We start from the raw sequence: 26,744 nt of genomic DNA on the forward strand, positions 1-26,744 counted from the left end.
CGGTGGGCTTCTCCCATTCCGGTCACGTCGCAGCTCGCTCTCCGTGCTCGGAATGCCCCGCTCCTCTCATTAACCAGCGGCACAAAGGCTCCCCGGCCCTTCCCGGCCTCTCCGGGGGGACCTTTGGGAAAAGGAGGTGACTTTCCGAAGGCGGTGCCACACGCGGGGCGCGCTCGGCGTGTCCTTTCGGGGAGCACCCGCGTCACAAAGGGACGGGACGGCCGGGAAGGGCTCACCTCCGGCTCACCTTCATCCCGGCTCCACAGCCACTCCGGGATGTCACTCCCTGCCGCGTGTGGCCGGGAGAAGGGGGGGGGTGTGACAGCGCAGGGAGCCCGTGGTGCCAGCTCCGTGTCCCTAGGAGCGGCCCTTTCCTGTTGGCACACAGGACGCGCTGCAGCCCTGCTGCATCCTGCTCCTCCTGGCAGGGGCTCCCGATCCAGCTGTTCCGCTCCCCATCCAGCTGTTCCGCTCCTGCCGGCGTACCTGGCTCTGGCCCCAGCACAGCCCCTGCCTAACGCCCCCGTCACTGCTCTCTGCCCCTATTCTTAGCCCTGTTTCCACTTTTCGTTTCACTCATCCCAACCTTTATTTTCCCCTCCCCAGCCCTCGGGGGAAGTTCTTTACAGACCTCGGGCCAGCTGCGGCTTTTCCCAGAGCCCGAGGGGAAACAAAGCCACCAACCCCCGCACCTTCCCCTTGCAGGAGGAGGAGGAGGAAAACCCAAAAAAAGACCAAAAAGCCCCCCGTAAAAGCTGCAGGGACGGAGCGGCGGAGCTCAGGTGTTAATCCGAGTGGCTCGGGGCTCTCTCTATTCTCGATGCAAGGCCCGCCCTCTCCCCGCCATTGGCTGCGGCCGGGTGCTCCCAGCCCTTTGTAAGCGGGCAGATGCAGCTGTCAGCCCGCTCGGCTGCTGATCCCGGCTCGCTCCCGGACTAGGAATGGGCTGGAGGAGGTCGCCTGTTGCCCTCCTGCTGGCCCTGTGGCTCGGCCAGCTGGGCACGTGGGCAGCGGGGCGCCCCAAGGTGAACCCCAGGATCATCGCGGCTCCCCAAGGTGAGTCCCGGGCTGTCCCCAAAGGGATGCGGCTGCTCCCTGCGCCGGCTCCTTCCTACCTGGCTCTCGTCCTTTGAGCAGAGTCGGTCTATTTTTATTTCTTTTGTTTCCTCGGGGAGGCTTTTGGCTCTCCTTATACTCAGCTAAAACGCCTGTGGGCTCGGGCTTCTGGCTTTTAATTGGATTTTTAGATTGTTCTTTCCTTTTTTTATGCTTTAAAAGCGTTTTCCTACGAGCTGGGGACATTAAAGGCTGTCGAACAGCTTTTTCCCCCCCTATCAGCTGGGCGTACTAAAGGCTGTCAAAAACCTCTGAGGCAGCCACAGGGCGCATTTCCTAACTTGCAGCTCTCCAGAAACGAGAAGTGTATTTACATAGTTAATGCACTTATTCATCTGCTTTAACTCGCCCTGCTCGCTGCAGATGAGTTTGGTGAGTAAATATTTGCCGAGGACCCCTGGTCTCCGGGAAAATTTACAAACGGCACGTAAGGACTTTGTAACCAGATCGGATCTCCGCAAAGCCGAACAAAGAAATGTTTTCAAGCTCCGAGCCTGCTGTGTCGGCGCTGGTTTTATCCCGTGCTTCCCAAGCTCCGGGATGAATCCCCTCCAGGCTGGCTGGAACAAAGACCCCGTTGGCTTTGGCTGGGCGGGCGGGCCGGGCTCTGCAGCACAAGGGCTCCTCTGTGCTCCTCATTCCCTGGCAACTTCCGAGAACACCCGTTTCTCCCGGCTCGTTCCGTGCCATCTGCTAGCCCTCTGCCGGCATTTGCGGTGCCCTCCCCGGGCAGCGCGGGGGCCGCGGGCCGTGTGCGCGGCTCGGAGGTGGCCTCTGCCTGTCACCTTGTCACACAAAGGGGAGAGGCACCGGCAGGGCAGGGGAGGCTGCTCCGCTATGGCGTCACCGGTGCTGGCTGCAGGCAAATGAAGGGGCTGGGAAAAGGGAGTGGGGCAGGAGCTGCTGCTCCACGGAGATCTCCCCGGGCCCTGCGGTGGAAGTGTCGGGGTTTGGCGTGGCTTCAAGTGGGAAGGCAGGGATGGGGTGGCTGGTCCCCCACCTGTGTCCCTGCACAATGCTGTCGGTTTGTCCCTCGCCTGAGTCCGGGTGGCACTGAAGGCTGCCAGCACCTGTCACCGAAACCAATTAGCGTTGGAATGCTCACCTGCTCAGTTTAACTCTGCGCTTATCTGCGTCTCTAATTATTCAGGAGAACTCGGCAGGGCCCCAGGCCGAGAGGGATTGCAGTCAGCGAGGAATGGGAGGGAGCCGTGTCCTATTTATTTAACAGCTCCTTGGTGTAACCTCTACCCTTCCGAAGTAGGTCTGTGCGCCAAGGACGGGGGCGGGGAGGAGGAGGAGGAGGATGAAGAAACGGCCCGGGGGCTGCTGTGGCTCAGGCGAACTTCCCCGTGCTCCGGGCTCAGTGAAAGCTCAGCATGTTCAGCGGGGCCGGCGGGGGCTCAGCACGTGGCCGCTGCAGCTGCAGCCCCGCTCCGAGCCCAGCCCTCGCCGTGCGGGGGGATGGAGCCGCAGGGCTGATCTGCAGCTCGGCCCCCCGTTCCTGGCGGTGGGGGCCGGATGCGGAGCGGCGTTCCGGGCCCGGCGCTGCGTTTGCAGTGGTGCAGGGCTGGCCCCGGCCCTGGGCTCTGCGGGAGCTGGCAGCTCTCCCCTAATTAAATTTCTTCCACGCCACAGCCCCGCACCAGCAGCGGGGGATGCGGCTCGGCAAAGGCACCTCCACGTGCTGCAGCCCTGAGCAGGTGAGGGCACGGACCCGCGGGGCTGGGCAGAGCCAGGCTCTCCGCAGGAGGGATCCCTCCCTGCCCGCACTAGGAAATCGGGCAAAGCTGCGGCTGCTTTTCCATCTCTCGGCCTCGCTCCCCTCGCCAGCACCGTGCCCTGCGAGTCTGTGACACCAAAAGTCTCGTTCGACTGGTTTGTGGTGGATTCGGTGACACCTGGAGTCTCCCTGGGTTTGCCAGATCCAGGGAGAGTCCTGCCCTCCCTGCAGCTCCCTGAAACACTCCGCTGGTTTGCCCCCCAGTTCCCAGTAAGAAATAGGGGAGGGGACGCGGTAAACTGGGACTAAATGTCCGCAGGCTGAGGTGGCACAAGCCTGAGCTCAGACCTGCAGACAAAGGAGCACCGTGGGCCTGTCTCAGTGCTCCTGGGTTAGTAATTCCCATCGCTTTGGAGCACAGTGTTCCGCAGCTCCATGGCCCCTGGGGCTCTCCCAGCAGCCGGCACAGGTGGCCAGCTCCGGGCCCTGCGGGCAAGCGGTCACTGCCGCGCACTCCTGACTCTGCAGGATTCCTTCCTCTCGCGGAGCCCGGCAAAGGTCAGCTCCACATCACTGCTGGGCTCTCGAGTGCCTCGGGTCATTGTCGCTGGCAGGGCCCTTGCTTCGTTCCTTTTTCAGCTGACCCGGGGCTGTCTCGGGGCCGCTGCCCTTCCCCGTGTCCTCAAGGAGATCCGAACGCCGAGTTCGCTCCGGGCTGAGGCCGGCGGGGCAGGCTGAGCTCAGCAGCCGGGCTGGCGCAGTGCTCCAGCCCCGCACGCCGCGTTCCCACCATCCCTTCCCTCCCCATCCTCCCCTGCCTGCCTGGATTTTCCCAGCGCAGCGCTGACCCGCTGGGCTGTGCTTTGGAAAAGGTGCGGCCGCATCCCACACGGAGCTCTCGCTCCTTGGCACCGATCCCGCGTGTCCCGGGCCCGGGGAGGGTGGCAGCGGGAGGGGACACCGCAGCCCGGCTGTCTCCTGACCGGAAAGTCACCGAGCACGGTGAAAACGCTGAGCGTGGCACGGAGCCTGCGGGCGGGCTGGGGCTGCTGCAGCCCGGGGCCTTCGCGGCTCGGGCTCGGCTGGAGCTGCCGCCACGCTCAGGAATTTGTCCCTGCTCAGCCACACGTGCAGGGATCCAAGGAAAACTCGGATATTTGCGGGGTAGGATGGGCTCTGGCTGTTTAATTATTCCCAGCTCATTAACAGGTGAGCGGGGAGCCGGAGGGAGCAGGTGCTGGGATAAGCAGCTCCCCGAGGGAACAGGAGGATTGTCCAATTGACCCTTGGCTGCCTCGGAGGTGGGAGCTGGCTCCAGCCTGTCCTGGGATACAGCGAGCCCTTGGAATGGCAGTTCTGGGAACCTGCCTGGGCTGCCTGGAACTGCTCCTGGGCTTTGCTAGGCTTGGCTGCCTCCTTGCCTGGGAAAGCTGTGCCGGCAGGGCTGGGGGGGCTCTGCGGGGAGCTCTCCGTGCCCCGGCGCCGTGGAGCTGTGTCCCTACAGAACCTTCTGGAAAGTGCTCTGGGAGAGCTGCAGAGGGGCTTGGGATAAGGGATGGAGGGACAGGACCCAGGGAATGGCTTCCCAGTGCCAGAGGGCAGGGATGGATGGGATATTGGGAAGGAATTGTTCCCTGGGAGGGTGGGGAGGCCCTGGCACAGGGTGCCCAGAGCAGCTGGGGCTGCCCCTGGATCCCTGGCAGTGCCCAAGGCCAGGCTGGATGGAGCCTGGAGCAACCTGGGATAGTGGAAGGTGTCCCTGCTCATGGCAGGGGGGGAACGATGGGATGAGATGATCTTTAAGGTCCTCATCTCTTCTTGTTGTGGCAAACCAGGGAATTTCGGTGCCAGCAGCAGCTTTTCCTCCTCAGTGACAGCATCTCTGGGTTTTTTGTGGTCCCGGGGTGTGAAACATCTTTGTAGGACACTTTCCCACCAAGCTCTCGGAGCATCACCATTTCCAGGAGAAAGCTGCTCGCTTTCCCAGCAGTGCTATTTTCTCCTGTTCACAGGGTTGGGGGATGCTGGGAGCAGAAAATGTTGGTTGGGGAAAAAAAAAAAAAAAAAGGAGGAAAAAAAAAAGAAAGAAAAATACATTTTGCTGTGCACTGATTGAAAAAGAAGAAAAGCAAACCAAACAAATGGAGTGAATCACAGGCACCTCCTGTTGCAAGAGCACGACACAAAAACAACAGGCAGGGCACGACTGGTGGAAGTTGTGGCTGGAATAGGGAGCCAGATGCCAAATCCTGACCAACTTCCCAGCTCTGCACCAGCCAATTTGGGGACAGAGCTGCTGAAAAATGGCCTGGGAAAAGGTGTTCTGTGGGTGATGCAGTCAGACTCGGTGCCTTATATGGGACAGACTAAATTTAAACCCGAGTGCTGGAACACAAACTAAATCTAAACACGAGCACGAAATAAATCTGAGTGCGGAGTACTTTTAGAAGGAGCTTTTTTAAGGGCGATCTCGTACCCAAAGGGCTGGGAGGTGAGCGAGGAGGGCTTTGCAGCCACCTCCGTCCCGTGGCATGTGGCTATTCCTGGCTGCTCCAAGAACAGAGCTCGTTCCTCCTGTCGGGCACCCTTTTCCTGCCGGTCCCAGCTCCACCCAGAACGCCGCGGGAGAGCCGCGGGATGTGGGAGCCTCTGCCGTAATTCCGGAGTGGTTTAGGTGTGGGGGGACAGGTTTTGGGTCGCAAATCCCGTCCTTAACGACAGCTCTGCTGCTGTCACCTGTCCCCTCCCCGGCCTGAGCCCTGGTCACTGGGTCAGTGTCCCCCTGCAGCGGTGATCCCGTGTCTCGTTATCCCCTGGGGTCAGATATTCCCCTCTCTGGGGTGTGGTGCTGTGGGAGGGAGGGGGCACCGCGAGTTCCAGGAATCTTGGGAGTTTCCCTGAGGAATTCACGGCCACTCTGGGCCGGACACCTGCCCTGGGGCTGCTTGCCCAGCCCTGCCCACGGCTTTGCCCGGCTCTTGGAGTTTCGGGAAGTCTGGCCCGAGTGTCTGGTTCCACATTCCCGCCCCTGAGGCTTTCCAAGTCTGGGAAATGCGGAGCTGCAGCCAGGGCTGGACGTGAGGGGAATGGGGATCCTGTGTCCGGCTGCCGGGGGGGTCAGCGGGAGGGGGTGCTGGGGAGCGCTCCGCGGCATTCCCTGGCACAAACCCAAAAGGTCCCAGGGCTGGCACGCACCTGAAGCTCCTGGCAGGTGTGAGAAACCTCCAGCAGCAGGAGGAGGCTGGGAAGGGCACGGCGGGGCTGATCCCGATCCCACCGGGAAGGGCACGGTGGGGCTGATCCCGATCCCACTGGGAAGGGCACGGCGGGGCCATCCCCGATCCCGCTGGAAGGACACGGCGGGGCTGATCCCGATCCCACCGGGAACGGCACGGCGGGGCTGATCCCAATCCCACCGGGAAGGGCACGGCGGGGCCATCCCCGATCCCGCTGGGACGGGCCTGCGCTACGCACACCTCACATGTGTTCCACAGGGATAAAACCTCTGGATCTTCCCTTGGGACCTCCCTGGGGCGCTCCACGGGCGGCCGTGCCCTGTGCCCACCCCTGGGCAAGGAGAACGTGCCCGGGAAGGGTTTTCCAGCTGCGGGGAGGTGGGCTAGGGGAGCCAGTTAAGCAGCGTTGTTCTGCTGGTTGATGGCCCTGGAAGGCCTTTTCTGGGAAATCAATCCCTGGGTCTGACTTTCCTGGGGTGGGAGCGGCTCGCAGGTCCCGCTGAAGCCATCCTTTGTTGTGTCCACACAACATCCAGCGGTGCTCGTGCCATTGTTCCGCCGGCCGCGGGATAAAATTCCATAACCACAGGCTGCCGCTTCCCAGCTCCCGCCTGGGACTGTCACTGCGGAGCCTTTGGAACGCCACAAAACCTGGCTCTAAATTTAGCCCCTGCGAGCCGTGGGGTGCAGCGAGCGGCTCGGCCCCGGGGCAGCCGGGAATGCCGGACCTGCCGGATGGCAGAAATCCATGGAATCAAAGGCTCCGGCCTCGCCTTGCAGCTCCAGTGCTGCATAATTGGGGCGGGGGGAGCGAGCAGGGGAGAGCGGGGCCGTGTTAGCCTTCATGGAACTGCTGCCGAGCCCGGCAGCCAGGAATTGGGTGTTTCACAGGGAGAATTCCAGCGTTCCTGGAGCGTGGGGCGAGCAGAGCTTTGAATCCAGGGCTCGTCTTTCCCCCCCGCCCCGGGATGCGGGTTAGGGGTCTCTTTTGTTGCCCGCTGAGTGGGTGTTTGGGATCAATTCCAGCTCCGGCTCGGAGGCTGCTCGGAGCAGGGATCTTGGCAGCGCAGCTCCCAGAAGAGCTTCGGAGCAATCCCAAGCCCAGCAGCTCGGTTACCAAACCCAAAAGGGTTTTTCGCCCCCCATTCCTGCCCCAGCTCCCCTCCAGGCGCTCCCAGAAATAGCTCGGGAATGCTTGGCGTGCGAGGATATCGCCTTTGGAGCGTGGCTCTGAAAAAGCGCATTTGTGTGCTCCGAGAGCGCTCTGCGGGCAGCGGGATCTCACGGGGGCTGGCGCCTTTTGTGGGATGGATCCCTGCGGGCCCCATTGTCTGCCCGGCCCCGGAAAAGCCGGGGATGGCAGGGATCTCTCCAGGGCACAGCGAGCACCACGGGAGTGCGGGAGCTGCGGGGTTGGGGCGGGGAAGGAGCCCGGGAAGAGCGGGATGTGCTGTGGGGAGGCAGCTGGGAATGCAGGGGTGGAAAAGCCCCGCTGAGGGAGGATGTTGGTGTTGGTGGTCCCGCAAGGCCGTGCCCTTCCTCCCGGAGCTCGGAAGCGTTGGGGAGGCAGAGATAAGATGAGATGAGAGAACGCGGAGCTTTCTTGGCGGGCGATGAATCGCTGCTCATCTCCAAACTGCCTCGGGGGCACGGCAGGATGAGAAACTCCGGATGAGCCCCGGGGCCCGGCCTAGGCGGGATCTCGGAATGAGAGAGAGGCGTGAGACGGGTCAGGCTGCGGGGCTGAGAACGTGGGGGCCCTGCTGCACTTCCCCGCGGGCCTTTCACACCTCTCTTTTGGGGGTTTCCTGTAAGCTCCTGGGCCCCTTAGCGGGTTTTTAGGGCTGTGTGTCACCCCAGCCCCTCTCCCCGGCTGTGCTGGCTCTGAGTGAGGCGCTGGATCTTCCCCCGGGTCCCAGCTGGAAGATGGGAAGGAAAGCAGCCCACAGCCCAGTCCATCCCTCCCGGCCCGGCTGCTTTCGGGAACCGCAGCCTTTCCTGCAGGATGGAGGGAACGGGGAAATTCCGGGCAGGGCTTTTACCCGCCCCGGGCTGATGGAAAAGCACTTTGGGAAACCATTTAACTGCTCCATCCTTTCTGGGCACGCTCCCGGGATGCAGCTGCGGCCGAGGCAAGGCTGTGCCCGCAGCATCGCTGCCGTACCTGGCCCGTGCCCTTCCCTGCCCCGCGGGGCCGGGAGAGGCGGGGCGGGCTTTGGGATACGTGGGAAGGGACCGAGAATTCCAACAGGGATGGACACGAGCTGGGGCTTCCCGCGGCAGGGAGCTGCGTGTTCCCCTGGCCACCGGGAGCAGGGGATGCCTCGCTTCAGCGATTTTAGGCTGCCTGGCTCCCACAGCTGTTCCCCAGGAGTTTCGGGGGGCCCTGCTCCTTTCAGGGAGAGGGCGGAGCAGGAAAGCACCGACCCCTCCTGAGCCGTGCCAGGCACCGGCTCGCGGCCGCGCCCCAGCCGGCTCCGAGCCGAGCGGGAGGGGGACGGGGAGGGAGTGAAATCGGGGCCGGGATGGTGTTTGGGAGCTGCTGGGGGGACGGAACAGGAACCTGGAGGTGTCGGTTCTGCTCTGCTTCTTCTGCTTTGAGAAATGACTCACGTGGGGGCACGGGACGAACCGAAACGCTGCGGGGCTGCCCTGTTCCCCATGGCGTGATCCCACAGCCCTTCCAGGCCTCTCCTTCTCCAGAGGGGTGTCCGAGGGCACAGCCCCGGGGATCCTGGGGCGCAGCTGGGCAGGGCGCAGGCGGCAGGAGCTGGGGACAGGAGGGGACAGGGGGAGGAAGTGGTGTCGCCGCATTTCTCGCCTCTTGCAACTTTTGTTTCGCCTCCTTATCGAAAACCTTCCCAGGAAATGTGAAATGAGTGACTTTTCGCGAGCTGCGGTGGCGGTGGCAGCGTGCCAGGACCTCGTAGCTGCAACCCTTCCATTATTCCGTGGCAGGTCGGAGCAAACCTGCCCCCAAAAAATGCTCCTCCTGAAACTCCTCATTTGCAGTCAGCTTGTTCCTATAAAAAGCCCCGTTGCTGCAGGCTCTGCCGGGTTCCGGGAACCTGCCTGGGGCATCCATCCCACGGCAAGGGGACGCTCCTGGGCGAGCAGGGCTCTGGGGAGCCCCTCCCTGTCCCTGCGGTGCCTGCCTGGTGTCACACTGTTCCCTCGTGTCACTTTGTTCCCTTCCAGCACAGTCACGCTGGAAGGAAAACTTAGCACAGCAGCTCCTTGGAGACATATTTCCTCTTCCTGAAATGCCTCAATTTGGGAATTTATAGATCATCTAAAAAAAAAAAAAAAAAAACGGAAAAAGAATGCAGCTTGGCTTCTTGCTGGCATCCATGGTGGAGCTGGGGAGGAAGCAGCGGAGATGGGAACGCTGTGGTGAATCCAGCCTTGCTCCAGGGATGGATGGGACCCTGGCATCCCGCTGGGATGTCCCCGTCCCCCTGGGGTGGCTGCTGGGGGAGATGGTGGGGCTGGTATTTCTCCAGGCAGGTGGGAAATCCAGGGATTGTCCTCCTGGCCTGGCCGGAGGGAATACCAGAACTCCAGCAGCATTGCGGGGCGGTGCGGGAGCTGGGATGGAGCCCTGACCCCAACCGGGGTGACTCAGGCAGCCGGCCTGAATCACACTCCCGGGAAAACCAGACCTGAGCTGCGTGTCACGCATCCTGCGGTCTCCCTCGGGGAAGGGGGAGCGGGACAGGGACCGCTGTCACCGCATCCAGGCGGCTCCTGATGGATTTCCCAGCAGTGGGATGATGCGGCGAGCCCAGCGTCCTGACTCAGCCGGGGTTGGGGCGCAGGTGCAGGGGTGACATCAGGGGACACTCCCACATTCCCAGCCCTTGAGTCAACCCGGGAAGGCGGCTTTTCCTTCTGCCTCCAGCGCCGATCCCTGCCGGAACGCTGTCATCGGGGTCGGGATCCTGGAAAGGGAAGGAAGGAATCCAAGCCAGGGAATGTTTGGAGCGGGGAGGGCTGCGAGCGCTGGCGGAGGCAGGAGCGTGCCCGCCGTGCGCTGCGCGGGCAGCGGAGCAGGTGGCGGTGCCATCGGGGCCACCGTGAGTGACAGCGCTGCCACGCGCTGCGGCGACAATTCCCGGCGGGATTGCCGGGGCGTCGGGAACGCGGCGGCGCCGGGACCCGGCTGCCTCTGCCGCGCTGCCAGGGCTCGTCACTGCGCCCGTGTGAATCCCGATCTTCCATGTGCTGGCGGCCCGGCCCCGCGTAAATCTCGATCTTCCATGTGCTGGCGGCCCCACCCTGCGTGAATCCCAATTTTCCATGTGCTGGCGGCCCCACCCTGCGTGAATCCCGATTTTCCATGTGCTGGCGGCCCCACCCTGCGTGAATCCCGATTTTCCATGTGCTGGCGGCCCGGCCCCGTGTCCTCGTCCCACGGCAGCGGCAGGAGAGTTCGGGATAGCGCAGGTGCCGTGTGGGAACGGGCAATTCCAGGGAGCAGGAAATTCCGGGAGCGGGCAATCCCAGGGAGCAGGCAGAGTCCACACCCTGCTCTCCCACCTCATATTCCAAGGTGATTCCCTCTTAGAAGGAGTTTGTGGGCAGCAAGCAAAGGATCAGCTCCCGAAACCTGCCGGGTTCTGCTCTCATCCTGCTCCCGCTTTCATTCCTCCCGAGCTTCATCTCAGCTCCTGATTTGGAGCCGTCACCTCCGTTCCGGACTGCCCCAGCACCAGCATTCCCACAGAACTCCCCCCTCCCGGAGCCGGGAGCGGCGCGAGCCGGTGACTAAGGAGCGTCTGGGCTGCGGGAGCCGCTGCCAGCCGGGAATGCTGGAGCGAGGAGCGGGAAGGCGGTGCTGACTCAGCCCCAGCCGGGCCGGGGGATGGAGCTCGCCTGGAGAGGCTGCAGCCCACGCTGCCCCTCTGCTCCGGAGGTGGGAGCAGCCGGCTCTGGGATGCGCTGGGACGCTCTGGTGCTTCTCCAGGGGCTTTTGGGCCCACAGGGAGTCACAAAGCTGTGCCCAGATGGGCGGCGGGATTGCTCCCTTCTCTGCCTCGCATCCGGAGCACCTCCCGCTTCCCTTCCCTGCTCCCTTCCCTCACCCCCAGGCATCCTTCCGAGATGCGCCGGGCTGCCTCTCTCCCCGATTTGATGCTTCCCCTCCCCTCTGGCGTGGAGCTCTCCCGAGCACAAAGCCGCCCTTTCTCCCATTCACGCCGCCGGAGCAGGGACATTTCCACGGACAGCGGTGCCATTGATTCCTGCGCCGGCGTGGGGCTGGCAGCAAATGCCGGGCACAGGGGCTCGGCGGGGTCAGCCAGGCTCTGGGAATGAGCCCTGTGTCCCCTAGAGCTCCGGGCTTGGATTTGGGAGCGAGGGTGACGGCAGGGTCAAGCCTTCCCCTTTCCAAGGGGACGAACCTTTCTTTCTTCCCAGTGTCAAAAGCAGCTTTGGATCCACCAGGGGAGACACGTCTCATTCTTTGGGGACACAGTGGGACATGGCCCCGTCCCTGGCAGTGTCCAAGGCCACGCTGGGCGGGGCTTGGAGCACCCTGGGATGGTGGGAGGTGTCCCTGCCCTTGGCGCAGGGTGGAACGGGATGAGCTTTAAGGTCTCTTCCAACCCAAACAATGCCATGATTTTACCGTCCTGTGGGCCACCAGATGCCCTTTGCCTCCTCATCCTCATCTCTTGAAGGTGTTCAAACCCCGGACACCCCAGTTTGGGGGTGCAGGGTTGCTCCCGCACCCTGCCAGGGGAGAAGGGGATCAAACCACTTCCCTAATCCGAGCCGCTGGAGGCAGAGCCGGACTCAGGACCAGCTCTGCAAGGCTGCCCCAGACACAGAGGGACCCCAGTAGGCGCTCCTGGAAGCCTTTGGAGCCTCCATTGGCAGCGCAGAGCTCAGCCCAGGCGCGCTGGAGGGCCCTGGCTGGCAGAGCTGTTCTCTCTCCGTGATTCACAGCGGTCCCCGGGGAGCTGCAGGATAAACAACAGCGCTGGCGCCGGCCAAGGGATTGTTTGGGGCTGGTTTGTTTTCGGTCTTTGGAGAAGAGCGCGGCCTCTCAGCTCAGCACGGCTCGCCCGGCTCGGGCAAGGTCGGGAAGAGGCTCCAAAGGAGCCCCAGGGCAGCAGGAGAGAAGTGTGGAACGGGGGAGGTGGAGGAGCTGCGGGTGGAGATTTGCCTGGATTAGCAGCGATTTTGGGGCTGGAGGTTCAAACGAGAGTAAAGTTCAGTGAGGTCTGGCCAGACCTGCTCGGGCTGTGCTGGTGATGGGCTCACAGCTCTTTGGGGTGCCCGGGAGTGGGATTTGCGAGGGCTGTGGGAAGGGAGAGGGTGAAAAGGGGATTATTGCTCTCCTGGGCAGGCTGAGACCGAGCCTGGCCGAGGGCAGGCCCGGCTGCAGAGTCATCCTGCAGGACTCCGTGCCAGCTCCTCCAGCTCAGGCTCAGCAGCTTCTCCGAGTCCTCGGACACGGGAGGGGCAGGGAAGGCTGGGCAGGGCACAGGGGCCAGCAGGGACCGGGATCCAGCCGGGCTGAGGGTCCCAAGGGGAAGGCGACATGGAGGTGTCCCCTCACTGTGTCCCCACAGCCCTTCCCAAACCAGACCTGGGGGGTTCTGGCAGCTTCCCCAAGCCCTGCTGGGAAAACTCTGCCCGTTTAACCCCGCAGGGATGAGGGACCCCGAGGAGGTGGCAATAACCCCACAAAGCCAGCGAGAATTCAGCGGCCCCGGTGACCTCTAATCGGCCTTTTCCCTTTTGGCTCAGCGGGGCAGAGGCAGCGCCGGGCCGGGCAGGGCTTGCCCGGGCCCTGCCAAGTGTCAGCCCTGTAAATAGAGAGAGCCACGTGCCGCTGATTAATCGCCCCGCGGTGCCGGCTGCCAGCTCCAGGGCCTCTCCCGGCCTTTGGCTGAGCGCTGGGAGCGCTCCCAGGGCAGAGGCCCCTCTCTTTGGGAAAGGAAAAAGAAGGAATGCCGGCCTCGGAGTTCCGGGGCAGAGGGCAGCCCTGATCCCTGGAGCGATCCCTGTGCTGCCATCCCCGAGCACTTCGGCAGGCTGGGGTGCCCAGGGGTGGCTGCGGGACCGAGGAGCCCATGGGGGGACAGCAGATACCCGGGAGGGGACAGCAGACACCCAGAGGGGACAGCAGACACCAGGAGGGGACAGCAGACACCCCGGAGGGGTCAGTCCCCCCTGCAGCACAGGGCCAGCCTCCCGCAGCCGCGCTGGGCACGCAGGAACGGCGGGGTTTGTAGGGAAGGGGAGCTGGAAAAGCCGGGCTGTGAAAGAGGAAGGGCAGGGGCAGACGGGCGGCTCTGCTCCCAGCTGGGGCGTCTGGGGCCTTGCAGCCACTTTTGGTTCCTGTCTGAGGCACGGAGCCCCGGGAGTTGTGGCTTTAGGTTCCCCTGTCCCACCTGGGCTCTGGTCTGGGGATCCAAACCTTGTCCATCCCTCCTGGCAATCCCAATCCTGTCCATCCCTCCTGGCAATCCCAGCCCTGTCCATCCCTCCTGGCCCTGGGAAGGAGGTGCAGGACCCAGATCTCTCTGGCGTTGCCTGGAGAGGCTGCCAGGGTGGGAGAGGGATCCCTGATCCCACAGCTGGCATGCGGGCGGTGCTGGATGCGGGGAGGCAGCGCTCCGAGCCGGGGCTGCGGCGGCACTCCAAGCTCCCACTCCTGCAATCGCAGCTCCTGCCGCAATTCCCCGGCTTCCTCTCTCCATTGTGGAGCTCTCCCGGCCCCGGGGACCAGGGGACAATGGCTGGAGCCCAGCAGCCTCCTGTCCCTTTCCCGACCCTCCCGGAGGGCCCCAGCCCCGCGCACTGCTTTTCCTCAAGGGCACGGGAAGGGAGGGGATCACCGGGGGCTCCCACAGCCGCTCCCTGATGCCGGTGCTGTCCCCAGGTGCCAAGGAATATGTGTTCCCGCGGAGGGAGAGGTTCCCGGTGTTCTTCCACCAGGAAAACACCTCCTCCATCTTCGTCGGGGGCGAGGGGAGGCTCTACTACTACGACTTTGCAAGCCGCGAGAACTACACGGTGAGGAGGCTCTGCTAGCGGCCCCACAGCCCTACAAACGTGTGCGGGACCCATCTCCCCGCCCACATTCCCGGCTCTCTGCCCAGCCGGCTCCATCCCGCCCGGAAAGAACGGCCACGGGTGGGTTCTTCCCTGGGTGTGATCCTGCTGCCCCACAAGGGAGGGCGATTCCAGCCAGGGGTGCTTTTCGGAGTGTGAGCAGTGACGCTCGGTTCCGTCACTGGGGAGAAGCTACGATCCTGCTCTTCCCCGCTGTCGGAGCTGCTCCTCCGAGGCTGGGAGCTCCGAGCCAGGCAGGGAGTTCAGGGAGCAGGAAAACCCCGCGTTGGGCATCGTCCTGACCCTGTTTCATCCTTCCCAGCCACTGAGTGAAGTTTGGGCCCAAACCCTTCCCTTGGTGTTCCCAGAATGCTGCGGTTCCCGTCCCCACAGGGACCAATCCTCTTCCCGACCCCTCTGGAGAGCAGCCCGGGCTACCTCACTCTTCCCATCCTTCCTGGGATCCAGCCTGGCCTTCCCAAGGGATTTCAGACGCGGGGGGGGGGGGGGGGGGGGGACAAGGACACTTTGAAGTGCTTGGTGACCTTGTAGGGTGCCGAGCCCACGCCTGCCGGCCTTGGGAGAGCGGGAATGGAAGCATTTTCCTCTCTTTTATCCTAGGAAGAGTTCCCAGTGAAAAATGAAGGCCAGTGCGTGATGTCTGGGAATTTGGTAAGTCCCACCCCTGAGGGAACAGCGGGATGGGGAGTGCTGGAGGATTTGGGAGCAGTGGGATGGGGAACGCTGGAGGATTTGGGAGCAGTGGGATGGGGAGCGCTGGAGGATTTGGGAGCAGTGGGATGGGGAGTGCTGGAGGATTTGGGAACAGCGGGATGGGGAGGGCTGGAGGATCTGGGGTGAAGGAGCTGTGTGTGCTCCTCACAAGCTCCCTCTGGGTGAGGAGACCCGGGAAGATCCAGGTAAAATCTGGGAAGCCGTGCGGTGCCGGGGGCTTTGCGGCGCCATTCCCAGGCTCCTCTCCCCCCGGCAGGAGGACAGCCGGAATTACCTGACCTTGGTGGAGCAGTACGGGGACGGGCTCCTGGTGTGCGGGACCGGCGCCTGTGCTCCCACCTGCTGGAATGTGGTAGGGATCCTTCCCCCAGCCGGGCAGGGAAAACCCGGCCTCCCGCTTCCTGCAGGGCCCGATCCCACTCAGGATCCCTTTGTGTCCTTCCCCAGACGCAGAGGAAGGAGAGCCCGCCCTGGGATGGGAGAGGGATCGCTCCCTTCACCCCCGACTCCAACACGCTCGTCGTCGTCGATGGTGAGATGGATGTTTTCCCCTTCTCCCGTTTTCCAGTGGTTTTGCTGTGCGCAAAAACTCCCTGGGACAAACAGGGAGCCCCTGAGGCTGCTCCGAGGGCTCTGTCCCCTGCTCTGGGTGGCCCGAGCGCTCCTTGTTCCATCCCTTTGGGACAGAGCATGGATATTCCCACCTGGAGCATGGGAGGAACGTTGGGAATCAGGAATGTTTTGGGGTGGGAGGGACCTTCGAAAGGGGGGGCCTGCAGTGATCCCACCACTCCAGGCCTGGCAGGGGGGACAGGTGAGGATCCTTCCCAAGAATCTTCCCCTGGCACCCTTTAAGGATTGGGGCAGCCCTGGCAGGACGGAGGGTCCTGTTCCATATCCACCATCTCTGTGAATCCACATGCCCGGGGAGTCCCGGCTGCTCTCATTCCTTCTCCTCTCCCCAATCCCTGTGTCCCGCAGGCCAGGACATCTACTCCACCATCAAGAAGAGCCAGCAGAACGGGAAGATCCCGCGTTTCCGCCGCGTCAGGGGCGGCGGAGAGCTCTACACCAGCGACACGGTGATGCAGAGTGAGTGGGGGACGCTCCCGCTGGGGGATCCCAGCCGGACTCTGGGAACATCCCCTGTGCCCAGCTGGGGCAGGAGAAGCTCCGGAGCTTCTCATTTGGGGTCTGCGGTGGGGGCTGGCCAGGTGCCCCCGGTGCCAGGCAGCTGTCCCCTGCAGCTGGGGGAATGTCACCGCTTCAGGAGTGACTTCCCCCTCCGCGGGGAATGGGAAATGAGGCTGGCCAGTCCCTCTGGCACGGGGAAGGAAATGGGCTTGTGCAAAATGCCCGGCAGCTGCCCCGAGGCGTTGGGCAACTTCCACTGCGAGCAGGGGCTCCGGGCAAACCCGGCTGGAGTGAAACTGGGGCAGGGGCACGCTGGGGACAGGGTGGGGACATGGGGACAGGAGCCTGCTCCGCTTCCACGGGGCTGCGCTGGCTTCCCGGGGACACCGGGAAATGGGGGATCGCTGGGGAAAAACTGAATTGAAGCGGCAGCAGGGAGGGGAAACCAAAGCAGAGCTGAGAGCCCCGGGGCTGCCAGGCTGATCCCGGGAGAGCCCCTGCCCTGGGAACAGCAGCGCTCTGATCCCGGCACGTTCTCTGCCATGGGAACAGCAGCTAAGGATGCTCAGAGGGACCCAGGGACGCCCGGCGTGGCAGGGCTGTATTAATAGGAGCGGCATCACGGGGTTTTCCCGACAAACAGCGCGCATTCCTCCTCCTGAGGGGTCCTTCCTTCCCGTAACAGCTCCCAGAGCGAGGAGGGACGCGGCTTTCCTTGGCTGCCGAGGCGGCTCCAGGGAGCTGTTCCCTGCCGGGAATGAGTCCGTGGGGTCGGGCGGGAGGCGGAGCAGTGGGAAGCCCCGGGAAGGGGGCGGCGAGGGGGAGGCTGGGCTGGGAGCTGTCCTTGCCCTGGGGCGCTGCTCTGTCCCCTTCCCCGGCCTGTCCCCACCGGCGGCTTTCCCGGATGGAATCCGTGTGGCTCAGGCTTTGTCCCTTCCCTCCCCAGACCCTCAGTTTGTCAAGGCCACCACGCTGAGGCACGAGGAGCCTCACCAGGACAAGATTTATTACTTCTTCCGCGAGGACAACCCCGACAAGAGCCCCGAGGCGCCCAGGAACATCTCGCGGGTGGCCCAGCTGTGTAAGGTACCACGGGGATGGGGCGGGCCGGGAGCCAGGGCAGCTCCGGGGGTGACAGGGGATGTGCCAGCTCCCCTGGGCTCAGCCAGGCTCGGTTTGGCCCCTGTGACACCGACTTTGGGTGGGCACGGCCACGTCCTTCAGCCTCGCAGGGAACAGAACTCCCTGCTCCGTCTCGCTGGGGTGTTGCAGCATCCCGCAGTTCCCAATTCATTCCTCGGGATGGGGGTTTGGGGTGTTCCCGCCAAGCCCTGACCCCCTCCCCGCTGTCCCTGTCCCCCAGGAGGACAAGGGAGGAACCAGCTCCCTCTCGGCCTCCAAGTGGACCACGTTCCTCAAGGCCACGCTGATCTGCGTGGACCCCGTCACCAAGGGCAACTTCAACTGGCTGCAGGACGTCTTCTTCGTCCCCGCGGGCGACTGGCGGCGCTCCAAGGTCTACGGGCTCTTCACCAACACCTGGTGAGGGGCCCTGTCCCAAATCCTTCCTTCCAGCCCTCTTCTCCCTCTGGAAAACAGCCGGAGCAGGCACGGCCATGGACAGAGCCAGGGGGCGGCCACTGTCCCCCTGACCCTGTCGTTGTCCCCTCAGGGGAAGCTCTGCTGTCTGTGTCTACTCCTTTGGGGACATCGACAACGTGTTCCGGACATCCCGGCTCAAAGGCTACACCGGCCCCACCCCGGAGGTCAAACCCGGCCAGGTGACGGGGGTTCGGGGGTCCCGAGGCCGGGAGGGCCCGCGGGGCAGGGGAGGGGACACTGCGCGAAGGAGACGAGCCCTGGCAGTGGGAGGAGGCTGGATAAGGTCTGACCCCGGCATGGAAAGCACGGGGAGGGAGCATCTCAGCGGCAGCTGGCACGGGCCCAGAGACAACAGCCCCGGGACTGTCCCTGCCGGCTCTGACGGCGCCTTTTGTCCCCTCTGCCCGCAGTGCGTCCCCTCCGGGCAGCACACCCCGAGCGAGACGTTCAAGATCGCCGACAGCCACCCCGAGGTGGAGGAGCGCGTGGAGCCGCTGTCGCCCTCCAGGAGCCCCCTGTTCCACAACAAGCACCGCTACCAGAAGATCGGGGTGCACGAGGTGGCCGCGGGCGACGGGCAGCGCTACAACGTGCTCTACCTGGCCACAGGTACCACCAGCGGGGACAGCGCCCGGGGGAGGGGACAGCGCCCGGGGGGAGCGGGGCGGCGCCGGGGCTGCGTTCCCAGCCTGGCATATGCTCGTCAGGCAGGCGGGAGCTGCCAAGTCCCGGGAACAGCCGAACGCTTCCAGCCTGGCTGCGTGGGCACAGCCGGGCTCCAGGCAGCGTCCCAGGCACGGGGGAGGGGCCCGGAGGGGCCGCTGCCAGCGGGGAGGGGGGCACAGCCCGCCCCAGGGGTGGAGCAGAAATCCTTCCCGAAAGGAGCGGCTCCATCGTTTCCCGGCGCTTCCCCGAGCTGGGCTCGTCCCTCCGTCTGCTCCGTGCTGGGATCTGTTCTCCGGCGCTCGTGGAGGGGCTTGCAGGGATTTAAATCCCCGATCTGTGATTAAGGAGCTGCAGGAGAACCGGACACCGGCTCTCGGTGGGTGGCTGGGGTCGGATTAGGGCCCACGAGTGCTCCTGTTGGTCTGATTTTCCAGAATCCTGGAAAACGCCCCGCAGAGTCCCCCTGGGAAGGCTGATCCAGCGGGAAGGGCTGTGGGATGCACACGGGGTCACCGGGGGTCCCTGACCCAGGCACGGGCTGGGCTTCACCAGCTGAGCGGGAGGAGGGATCCGCTTGGGAACGGGGAATCCATGAGGATTCCCGAGCCCCATTCCCTCGGGAGGCTGCTCCGGGGAAAATCCTGCCCTCTCTGGGCGCCGGGAACCCAGGCAGGCTCCTCCTGGCACTGTCACCTCCCCTCGGGATCCCTCTCTCTTCCCAGACAAGGGCTCCATCCACAAGGTGGTGGAGCTGCCGGACGGGGTGCAGAACGTCATGGAGATCCAGGTGTTCCCCAACAAGGACCCCATCCAGTCCATGATCCTGGACCACGCCAGGGTGGGTCCCTGCTCCAGGGCAGGAGGGCGGAGGGTTGGTCAGGCTGGGACAGAGGGGTCAGCGCCAGCATGGGGGGCTGGGAGTGGGATCATGGAATTCTTCGGGTTGGAAGGGACCTTTAATGATCGCCCAGTCCCACCCCACTATGGCAGGGACACCTTTCACTGTCCCAGGGTGCTCCAAGCCCTGTCCAGCCTGGCCTTGGGCACTGCCAGGGATCCAGGGGCAGCCACAGCCGCTCTGGGAATTCTGCCACAGCCCCTCCCCACCCTCACAGGGAGCAATTCCTTCCCCATATCCCACCTATCCCTCCCCTCTCGAGGTGGGGAGCCATTCCCTGTGTCCTGTCACCCCCAAGTCCCTCTCCAGCTCTCCTGGAGCCCCTTTAGGCTCTGAGCTCTCCCCGGATCCTTCCCTTCTCCAGGTGAACACCCCCAGCTCTCCCAGCCTGGCTCCAGAGGGTCTCCACCCTCGGAGCAGCTCCGTGGCCTCCCTCCAGCAGCTCCAGCTCCTTCCTGCCCCTCCCCGGCTGTCCCTGGGATGTGGAATGACCGTTCCCTGTGCTCTCCTCCCGCAGGCCGTGCTGTACGTGGGCTCCAGCAGCCGCGTCCTGGAGCTGCCCATGGCCATGTGCGGGGCGTACCGCAACAACTGCCACAGCTGCGTGCTGGCCCGGGACCCCTACTGCGGCTGGGCCAACGGCTCCTGCCTCTCGCTGGCCCTCAGCCGGTGCGTGGTGGCCACCCCGACCTCCTGATCCCACGGGACAAACGCCCACACCCTCAGCGGTCCCCTCCCGGGCCGTGGCCGTGCGTGGGTTTGGGGTGTCTGCGCTGTCCCCAAAAGTTTGGGGCACTCTGCACCGACCCCTCCCTCTCTTGAAGGGTTCTGAGCGCCCAACCCCTGTCCTCGCTGCTGGGCCTCACGTTGCTCATCTCCAACCTTCCAACATTGGGATGGGGACGGAGTTTCCCACTCATCCCACTCATCTGGGGCATTCCTGCCCCCAAAATGCCGCTTCCCGATGTTCTGTTGGTGCTTATTCCCATTCCCATCCCCTAGGGAGGTGCTCCAGAACCTGAACTTGGACTCGTGGCAAGGAAGCTGCCAGAGGGGGGATGTCAAGGAAGGTACGTGGAGGTGCTGAGCTGTAGGACCAGGGCATGGTTGGGGCAGGAATTGGTGGATTCTCCAGGCTTTGGATGGGTTTGGGTGGTTTTGGTGGATTTGGATGAGTTTGGATGTGTTTGGGTGGATTTGGGTGGCTTTGGTGGATTTGGATGAGTTTGGGTGGGTTTGGGTGGATTTGGGTGGCTTTGGGTGGGTTTGGATGAGTTTGGATGAGTTTGGATGTGTTTGGGTGGGTTTGGGTGAGTTTGGATGAGTTTGGGTGGGTTTGGGTGGGTTTGGGTGAGTTTGAGTGTGTTTGGATGGCTTTGGGTGGATTTGGGTGGCTTTGGATGTGTTTGGATGAGTTTGGGTGGATTTGGGTGGATTTGGGTGAGTTTGGATGAGTTTGGGTGGGTTTGGGTGGGTTTGGATGAGTTTGGGTGGATTTGGGTGCGTTTGGATGTGTTTGGGTGGATTTGGGTGGCTTTTGGTGGATTTGGGTGGGTTTGGATAAGTTTGGGTGTCATTGGGTGGCTTTGGATGGCTTTGGATGGCTTTGGGTGGTGGGAGGTGTCGCTGGGGAACTGGGAATGCCCCTGCAATCAACACACCGAGCTGGAATGAGCAGAAATCATTTTTCCGAGCTGGGTGGGAAGGGTTAAACCGGCAGAAAAGTCCTGCGGCCTTCACCAGCCGTGGGCTGCCTCCTTACGTGCAGCGGGGTGGTTGGGGCTGGCAGCGACCTTAAAGACCCTCCAGTTCCACCCCTCCTGCCACGGGCACCACCCCATCAACCCAATCCGTGCTTCCTGGCCATCCCTGAGCCCCGTGTCCCCGCAGACGACTTCCGGAACATCTCGGTGATGCCCTTCTCCCGCTATTACCTCAACTGCTCCATCGAGTCCCACTACGCCACCTACAACTGGTACCACGAGGACGTGCTCATCAAGAGCTGCAACACGTCGCGCCCGCAGCAGGACTGCTTCCACTTCATCCCCAGCGTCCGCCGCGAGCACTACGGCCACTACGTCTGCGTGTCCGAGGAGGACGGCTTCCGCCAGGCGCTGGTCAAGGAGCGCCTGCTCGACCGCCTGCGCTTCCAGTCGCAGAAGGGCCGGGCCACGGCCACGCTGGCCTCGTGGCTGCAGCTGCTGCTCGTGGTGGCCCTGGCCGAGCTCTTCCACTGACGCTGCGCCGTCCCGCTCGCCCCCGCAGCGGATCCCCGATTTCTGCAGCTGCTCGGACACTGAGCTGTTCCCCGAGGGAGCAGCACCTTCTCCACGCTGGCCTCGCTGGAAGAGCCTCGGGAGGAGGGTGGGACTGCAGGGCTCGGGGACGCGCGGTGGTGGCCGTAGCGGTGGCGGCTCCGTGATCGCGGATGTCCAGCGATGCATGCACTGATCCTCAGGGCGCGGCCACTCCTTGCATGTGATGAAGAGGAGGAGGAGGAGCCGGCCCTCGGCCTCCGCACCGGGGGGTCCCAGCGGGGGTCGCTGCCTCCCAAGGTTTTCATGGATACTGTTGGGGTTGGCAGCAGCTGGGACACCCCCACCCGCTCCGGAGGGCTCGGAGCTCGGGGGCTCGGTTTGTCGTGTTTTGTTTGCAGCCGGCTTTGGTGTGGGAGGGAGGTTGGGAATCGGCGCTGGAAAACCCGGCGGGGGCCGGCGCCACGTTGGGAATTTGCATGGAAAAGCCTCGGAAGGTGACTGGATTGGGGGTGTGGGGTGGGCCGGGCCGAAGGGACGGGAAGGGAAGGTGGGAGCAGAGCCCAGAGCGGAGCGGGAGGCGCTGGGGAGACGCTGGAGACGCACAAATCCTCTGCGGGCAGCTGAGGGGCATTTTCGGGGGCAGCGGGGCCGTCCCTGCGCCCACCCCGCTCCCCGGGACAGGGACCAGGCGTCCTCAGGGAAAGCGGCCGTGGATCTCAGGGCGGCGCGGGGGCTCTGCCTCTGTCCCCCGAGCCTGGGGCCGGGGCGGGCCCGGGGCTCGCTTCCCTCGCGCTTTCGGAGGTCTCGGAGCGAGACTAAACTGTGAAAAATCGGGATGCTCTCCCTGCACAGGGGGATCCCACTCCTTGTCCAAACCTCTCCCGGCCCCGGGCCGTGCTTCCAATGCCTGTCCCGGCTCCTGCTCCGGGCCCGCTCACTCAGGGGAGCCCGCGGGGCCTCGGGGCCAGGGGAGGTGCCCCGTCCACACCCCGTGGACAGCGGGCCAGAGCTTCCTACTGCACTACATTCCCGAGATGTTCCCCCATCCCGAGTCTAGGATAGAGCTTCTTACAGCCCTTCTCAAAGCACTTTAACTTTGTGGACTAACAGATATTTATTATATCGACTGCTCATTACTGTACCGTAGGATTTTATAACGTTACAGCACGTGGGGGCGGATTGCAGGAGAGGACAATTAAAATGAAAGCACCACGACAGCTACCAAAAAACAGCAACAACAACAACAAAAAAAAATCCCCTTTCAGACCTGTAACCAAAGTGGACGGTTGGAATAAAGAGTGGAAAAAAGCAGCTCAGCGCCGTGTTGCTCACTGGGAATGGTGGGGGCCAGGATCTCCCCTCGCCTTTTTCCGCGTCCTGTTCTCTCCAGCAGCAGCCCCAGCCCTGCGTTTGCTGCTCCTGCTTCAGGCTGGCGCCTTCCAGGAGCAAATTCCCGCTGGAAAATCCAACGTGGGGTGTCAGCAGCACCCCTGGAAAGCGAGGGAAGGGGACAGCGGCGGGGTTCCGTGATGGGGAACCATCCCCTCACCTCCCGCGCGGGACGCTCCTGATTTTAGGGATCAGCGAGCCCGTGGTTGGTGCTGCGGGGGGAAAGGACCGGGCTGGGGCTGGAGCGGGGCAGGGAACGGGAATTCGGGGTTCTGGAAGGTGCCAACAACGGCGGGAGAAAACAAAGCCTCGCCTCGCTGCCGCAAAGCTCCGTCGAGCCCCGCGGCACAAAGGCAGACCCGGCTCGGGGCTCATCCCCGTCCATGCCTGGCTGTTCCTGGAGCTGCTGCCGGGCCTTTTCCCGCAGGGAAATCTCTCGGGATGGGCGGTTTTGTCCCGTGCTGCACCCCGGGATTGCGGCGCTGGGGACACTGAGGGGACCCGCAGCTCCCTGATCCGCACAGGGGGGGCTTTGGCAGCCGAAAGCGAAACCTCTCCTTGCCTCCTTCCCTCCCCAGCGCCGGCTTTGGCACAGCATTCCCGCTGGCAGCTTGCGGCAAGGGAGGCGGCAGGAGCCGCGAGCGGGCGGGTTCCAGAACCGCGAGTGTGAATTTTGGCAGCCCCCGCCCCGCCGTGGGATGGGAAATGAGAGGAGCCCAGCTCGCAGAGGGAATTTTCGGGTGCTGCGCACGGACACCGAGCTGTTCCCATTCCCAGCTGGGACCCCAAAGCTCCGAAATCCCTCCCGGAACCCCCGGGCGCGAGGGTTGGAAGGTGATGCTGAGCCCCCCGGAACGGGGCGGAGCGGGGCGCAGGCAGCGATAATTCCAGTTTGGCTGCCCCAAAATCCCTTTCCTTGCCCGAACATCCGGCTGGGAGCGCGGGATTGAGCAGCACGGGGACAGCCTGGAGCGCCCGGGGGACAGGGACACGCACAGGGGCTGCGCAGCGTCCCCTCCCCATCGCAGCCGCGCTCCCCGGGAGCAGCCAGGACGAAGCGCGGAGCTTTTGGGCTAAATTCCCTGAGAAAAGCCCAAACCCCGAGCCCCTCGGGCTGGGTTTTCTTCTGGGGACGCGCTCCCACCCCCGCCGGCTGCTTCCCGAAATACCGCGAGCCGAAACCCGGGAGCAGAGCCGGGAGCTGGGATTTGCTGCGGCCTCGGGGCTGCCCGAGGGGGAGCCGAGGTGTCACCGCCCTCCCCGCGGCCGGGGCTTATTCTGGGATCTGCGCTCTCCCGGCAGCGGCACACGCAGGAAGGTCACGCATTCCAGCACGGGAAGGTCAGGTGTTTATTCCAGCAGCTTTGCCAGGCTCTTTTCCGGAGAGGGGACGGCCGCACGCCTCAAACAAAAGCCACCAGGAACATTTGATTTTTTTTTTTTTTCTTCCCAGCATCATTTTTGGGGTCATTCCAGCCTGGAGGCTGCTCCAGGAGGAGGATTTGCCATGCGGGACCATCCTGTATCCCCACGGATGGGACGCCCACAGCAGCATCCCAGGGATGCTGTCTCCAGCCTCATCTGGGATTCCCTCTGGGAATCTTTTCCTGCTGGGATGGGGGTGCGGATCCGTTCCGCTGGGATCGGGATACCCCTGGATTCACGAGAGCCAGGATTGCAGGGATGGAGAGGCGCTGCTGCATCCCGGCAGCGCCTTCCCACAGAGGGAGGATAAATCCATTTATGGCTCCATCCAGGAATTCCAAGTGTCGGGATCAGCTGTCTGAAACCCCGCCGCGCTCCCGGCTCGCTCCCAGATGCCATCACCCCTTGTCCGACCGGTTTTCCCGGCCGGGAATGTGACAGCTCTATTTACAGCGATTATCGCCTGCCTTGGGGTCGTTTCCCCGTTTTTCCCGAGGATCCCGGCATTTATCCCACCTCGCACAGGTGTCCCTGTGCTTTGCTGCGGTCCGGGATCCCGAGTGCGGACCCGAGAGTGATCCAGGTGGGACAAGGGGAAGCAGGGAGAGGGGCCCGAGCGGGAAACGCGGCAGTTTACGGGAAACGAGCCGGCCCGGGAGAAACCGGGGGAAGTCAAGCACGGGATCATCCCACGCTGCGGCCCCGTTCCTCCTCCCCGCAGCCCCGCACGCAAAGGCTCTGCCCTTCCCAGCCCTGGATTCCCACTCCCAGATCCCCCAGGGGTGGTCCTGCCTGGAGAACGCATCCCATGGGGCGGGACACCCCAAAAACCGGGCGTCAGCCTGGAAACTTGGGAGTCTGGCAACAAATGGGTGAAAGGAGATTCAGTTTCATGAAAGGAGAATAAAAGCGAGGCAGAATTTCACATCCGAGCCGCTCCCGGCTCTCTCCATCCTCCGGATCCCGAGCATCCCCAAATTCCTGAGGGATGCTGAGAGGGAGGATGACCCTGTGCGAGGTCATCCCTTCCTGCCATCCCAGGGAAAACCCTCCGGGCAGAGCTGCCTGCAGCCGAAACGTTCTCGTTTTCAGCAGAGTATGACCAAAATGAGTTTCCCCCGCTCCCAGCCCCGCTTTGAATCACGGGGGGTTCCTGGGCGGGATTTCACCCCTGGGATTTTCCAGCCGCCCGTCCGTGAGTGGATCCACTCCCGAGAGCGGGGAAGAGCCCGGGATGAAATCCCTGCAGGATCCTGGGGCGGCTGGAGGGGGATGTTGGGGGTTCCTGGAGGGGAGGGTTTGGGGCGTTGTGGAGAGGTCTTGGGGGTTTGGGGGAGAATTGGGTCATTTAAGGGGGATTTTGGGGCATTGGGGAGTGTCCTGGGGGGATTTTGGGGGAGCTTGAGGGGGATTTGGGTCATTTAAGGGGGATTTTGGGGCATTGGGGAGTGTCCTGGGGGGATTTGGGGGAGCTTGAGGGGGATTTGGTGGAAAATGCATCAAAGCCCCCGTCCTTGCCAGGGGATGGGAGCGAGCAGCGGGGATCCCAGCGGGATGGACCCACACAGGGATGCAGGGTGTGGTTTAGGGTCAGGAAGCAAAGCAGCAGCTCCACGCCCCTTTTTCCAGGTGGATTTCAGCATCCCAGGGGCGCGACAGCGTCCTCGTATCGTCCCCTCCGAACATTTCCACCTCCAGCCCCCCGTGCCTGAAGCGGGTCCCATCCCGGCCCCATCCCGGCCCCATCCCTGCCCCATCCCGGCTCATCCCAGCCCCATTCCGGCTCATCCCGGCTCATCCCAGCCCATCCCAGCCCCATCCCGGCTCATCCATGGGCTCATCCCGGCCCCATCCCAGCGCCATCCCAGCCCCATCCCGGCCCATCCCAGCCCCATCCCAGCCCCATCCCGGCCCCATCCCATGGGCTCCGTGGGGGCAGAGATGCCACAGGGATGAGCTCCTCCCCCGAACCCCCTTCCCTGCCCCGAATCCCCGCAGCCGCGGCATTCCCAGCCCCGGTTCTGGAATTCCTGCCCCGGAGCAGGGAGCGGGGGGGTCCCAGCGGCCCCCCCGGGGGTGACTGACGTGGGGAGAGGTGGCGGTGCTGTCACCCGCTCGCCCCGGAGGTGACACCGCCTGGAAAACCCGGCGGGTGGAGAGCGAAAGCGGGCGGTGTCACCTCCCCCGAGCGACGAAAGCGCTGCGGAGGGCCCGTCCTTGTCCCCAGCGTGGGTGGCACCGGGACAAGGCCACGCGGGAGAGGTGACGCGCTCCGTTCCGCCATCCCGAGGCAGCCGGGACGCACCGGCGGCGGGGGCAGCGCGCTTTTGTCACCGCGGCTGGGGACAAGGTGTCGCCGCGGGTGCCTTGGCACCTCCGACCGCTTCCTGCCGCCCTCCGCTTCCCGTCAGAGCCCCCCCGGCGAGGGGACACAGCCGTGGCGTTTCCTCCGTGCTCTGAGCGTGGCGGAAAGTTCGGCGGCTTCGCAGGGTGGG

General features: G+C 63.9%; 1 protein-coding gene across 1 annotated transcript; it reads left to right on the top strand.

The window, feature by feature from the left end:
• The first annotated feature begins 915 nt into the window (after positions 1-915).
• Positions 916-22,713, top strand: SEMA7A (semaphorin 7A (JohnMiltonHagen blood group)). The gene is made up of 14 exons (XM_082290591.1): positions 916-1,056; positions 13,970-14,103; positions 14,764-14,814; positions 15,134-15,229; positions 15,325-15,409; positions 15,859-15,969; positions 16,958-17,097; positions 17,375-17,553; positions 17,684-17,792; positions 18,024-18,222; positions 19,002-19,117; positions 19,695-19,846; positions 20,180-20,247; positions 21,068-22,713. Exons 1-14 carry the CDS (start codon positions 942-944, stop codon positions 21,412-21,414), a joined length of 1,902 nt encoding a protein of 633 aa, XP_082146717.1. The 5' UTR covers positions 916-941; the 3' UTR covers positions 21,415-22,713.
• Positions 22,714-26,744: the final 4,031 nt, after the last annotated feature.

The sequence above is a fragment of the Coloeus monedula genome (genome assembly GCF_965178545.1).
Source record: "Coloeus monedula genome assembly, chromosome: 14".
Lineage (NCBI taxonomy): Eukaryota > Metazoa > Chordata > Aves > Passeriformes > Corvidae > Coloeus > Coloeus monedula.

What these genes read in the sequence shown, in the direction of transcription:
- SEMA7A (XM_082290591.1), top strand. Translation starts at nt 942, where the DNA reads ATGGGCTGGAGGAGGTCGCCTGTTGCCCTCCTGCTGGCCCTGTGGCTC. An exon ending in CGGAGGTCAAACCCGGCCAG is followed by an intron (nt 17,793 to 18,023) that starts GTGACGGGGGTT and finishes CTCTGCCCGCAG; the next exon opens with TGCGTCCCCTCCGGGCAGCA. An exon ending in GAGGGGGGATGTCAAGGAAG is followed by an intron (nt 20,248 to 21,067) that starts GTACGTGGAGGT and finishes GTGTCCCCGCAG; the next exon opens with ACGACTTCCGGAACATCTCG.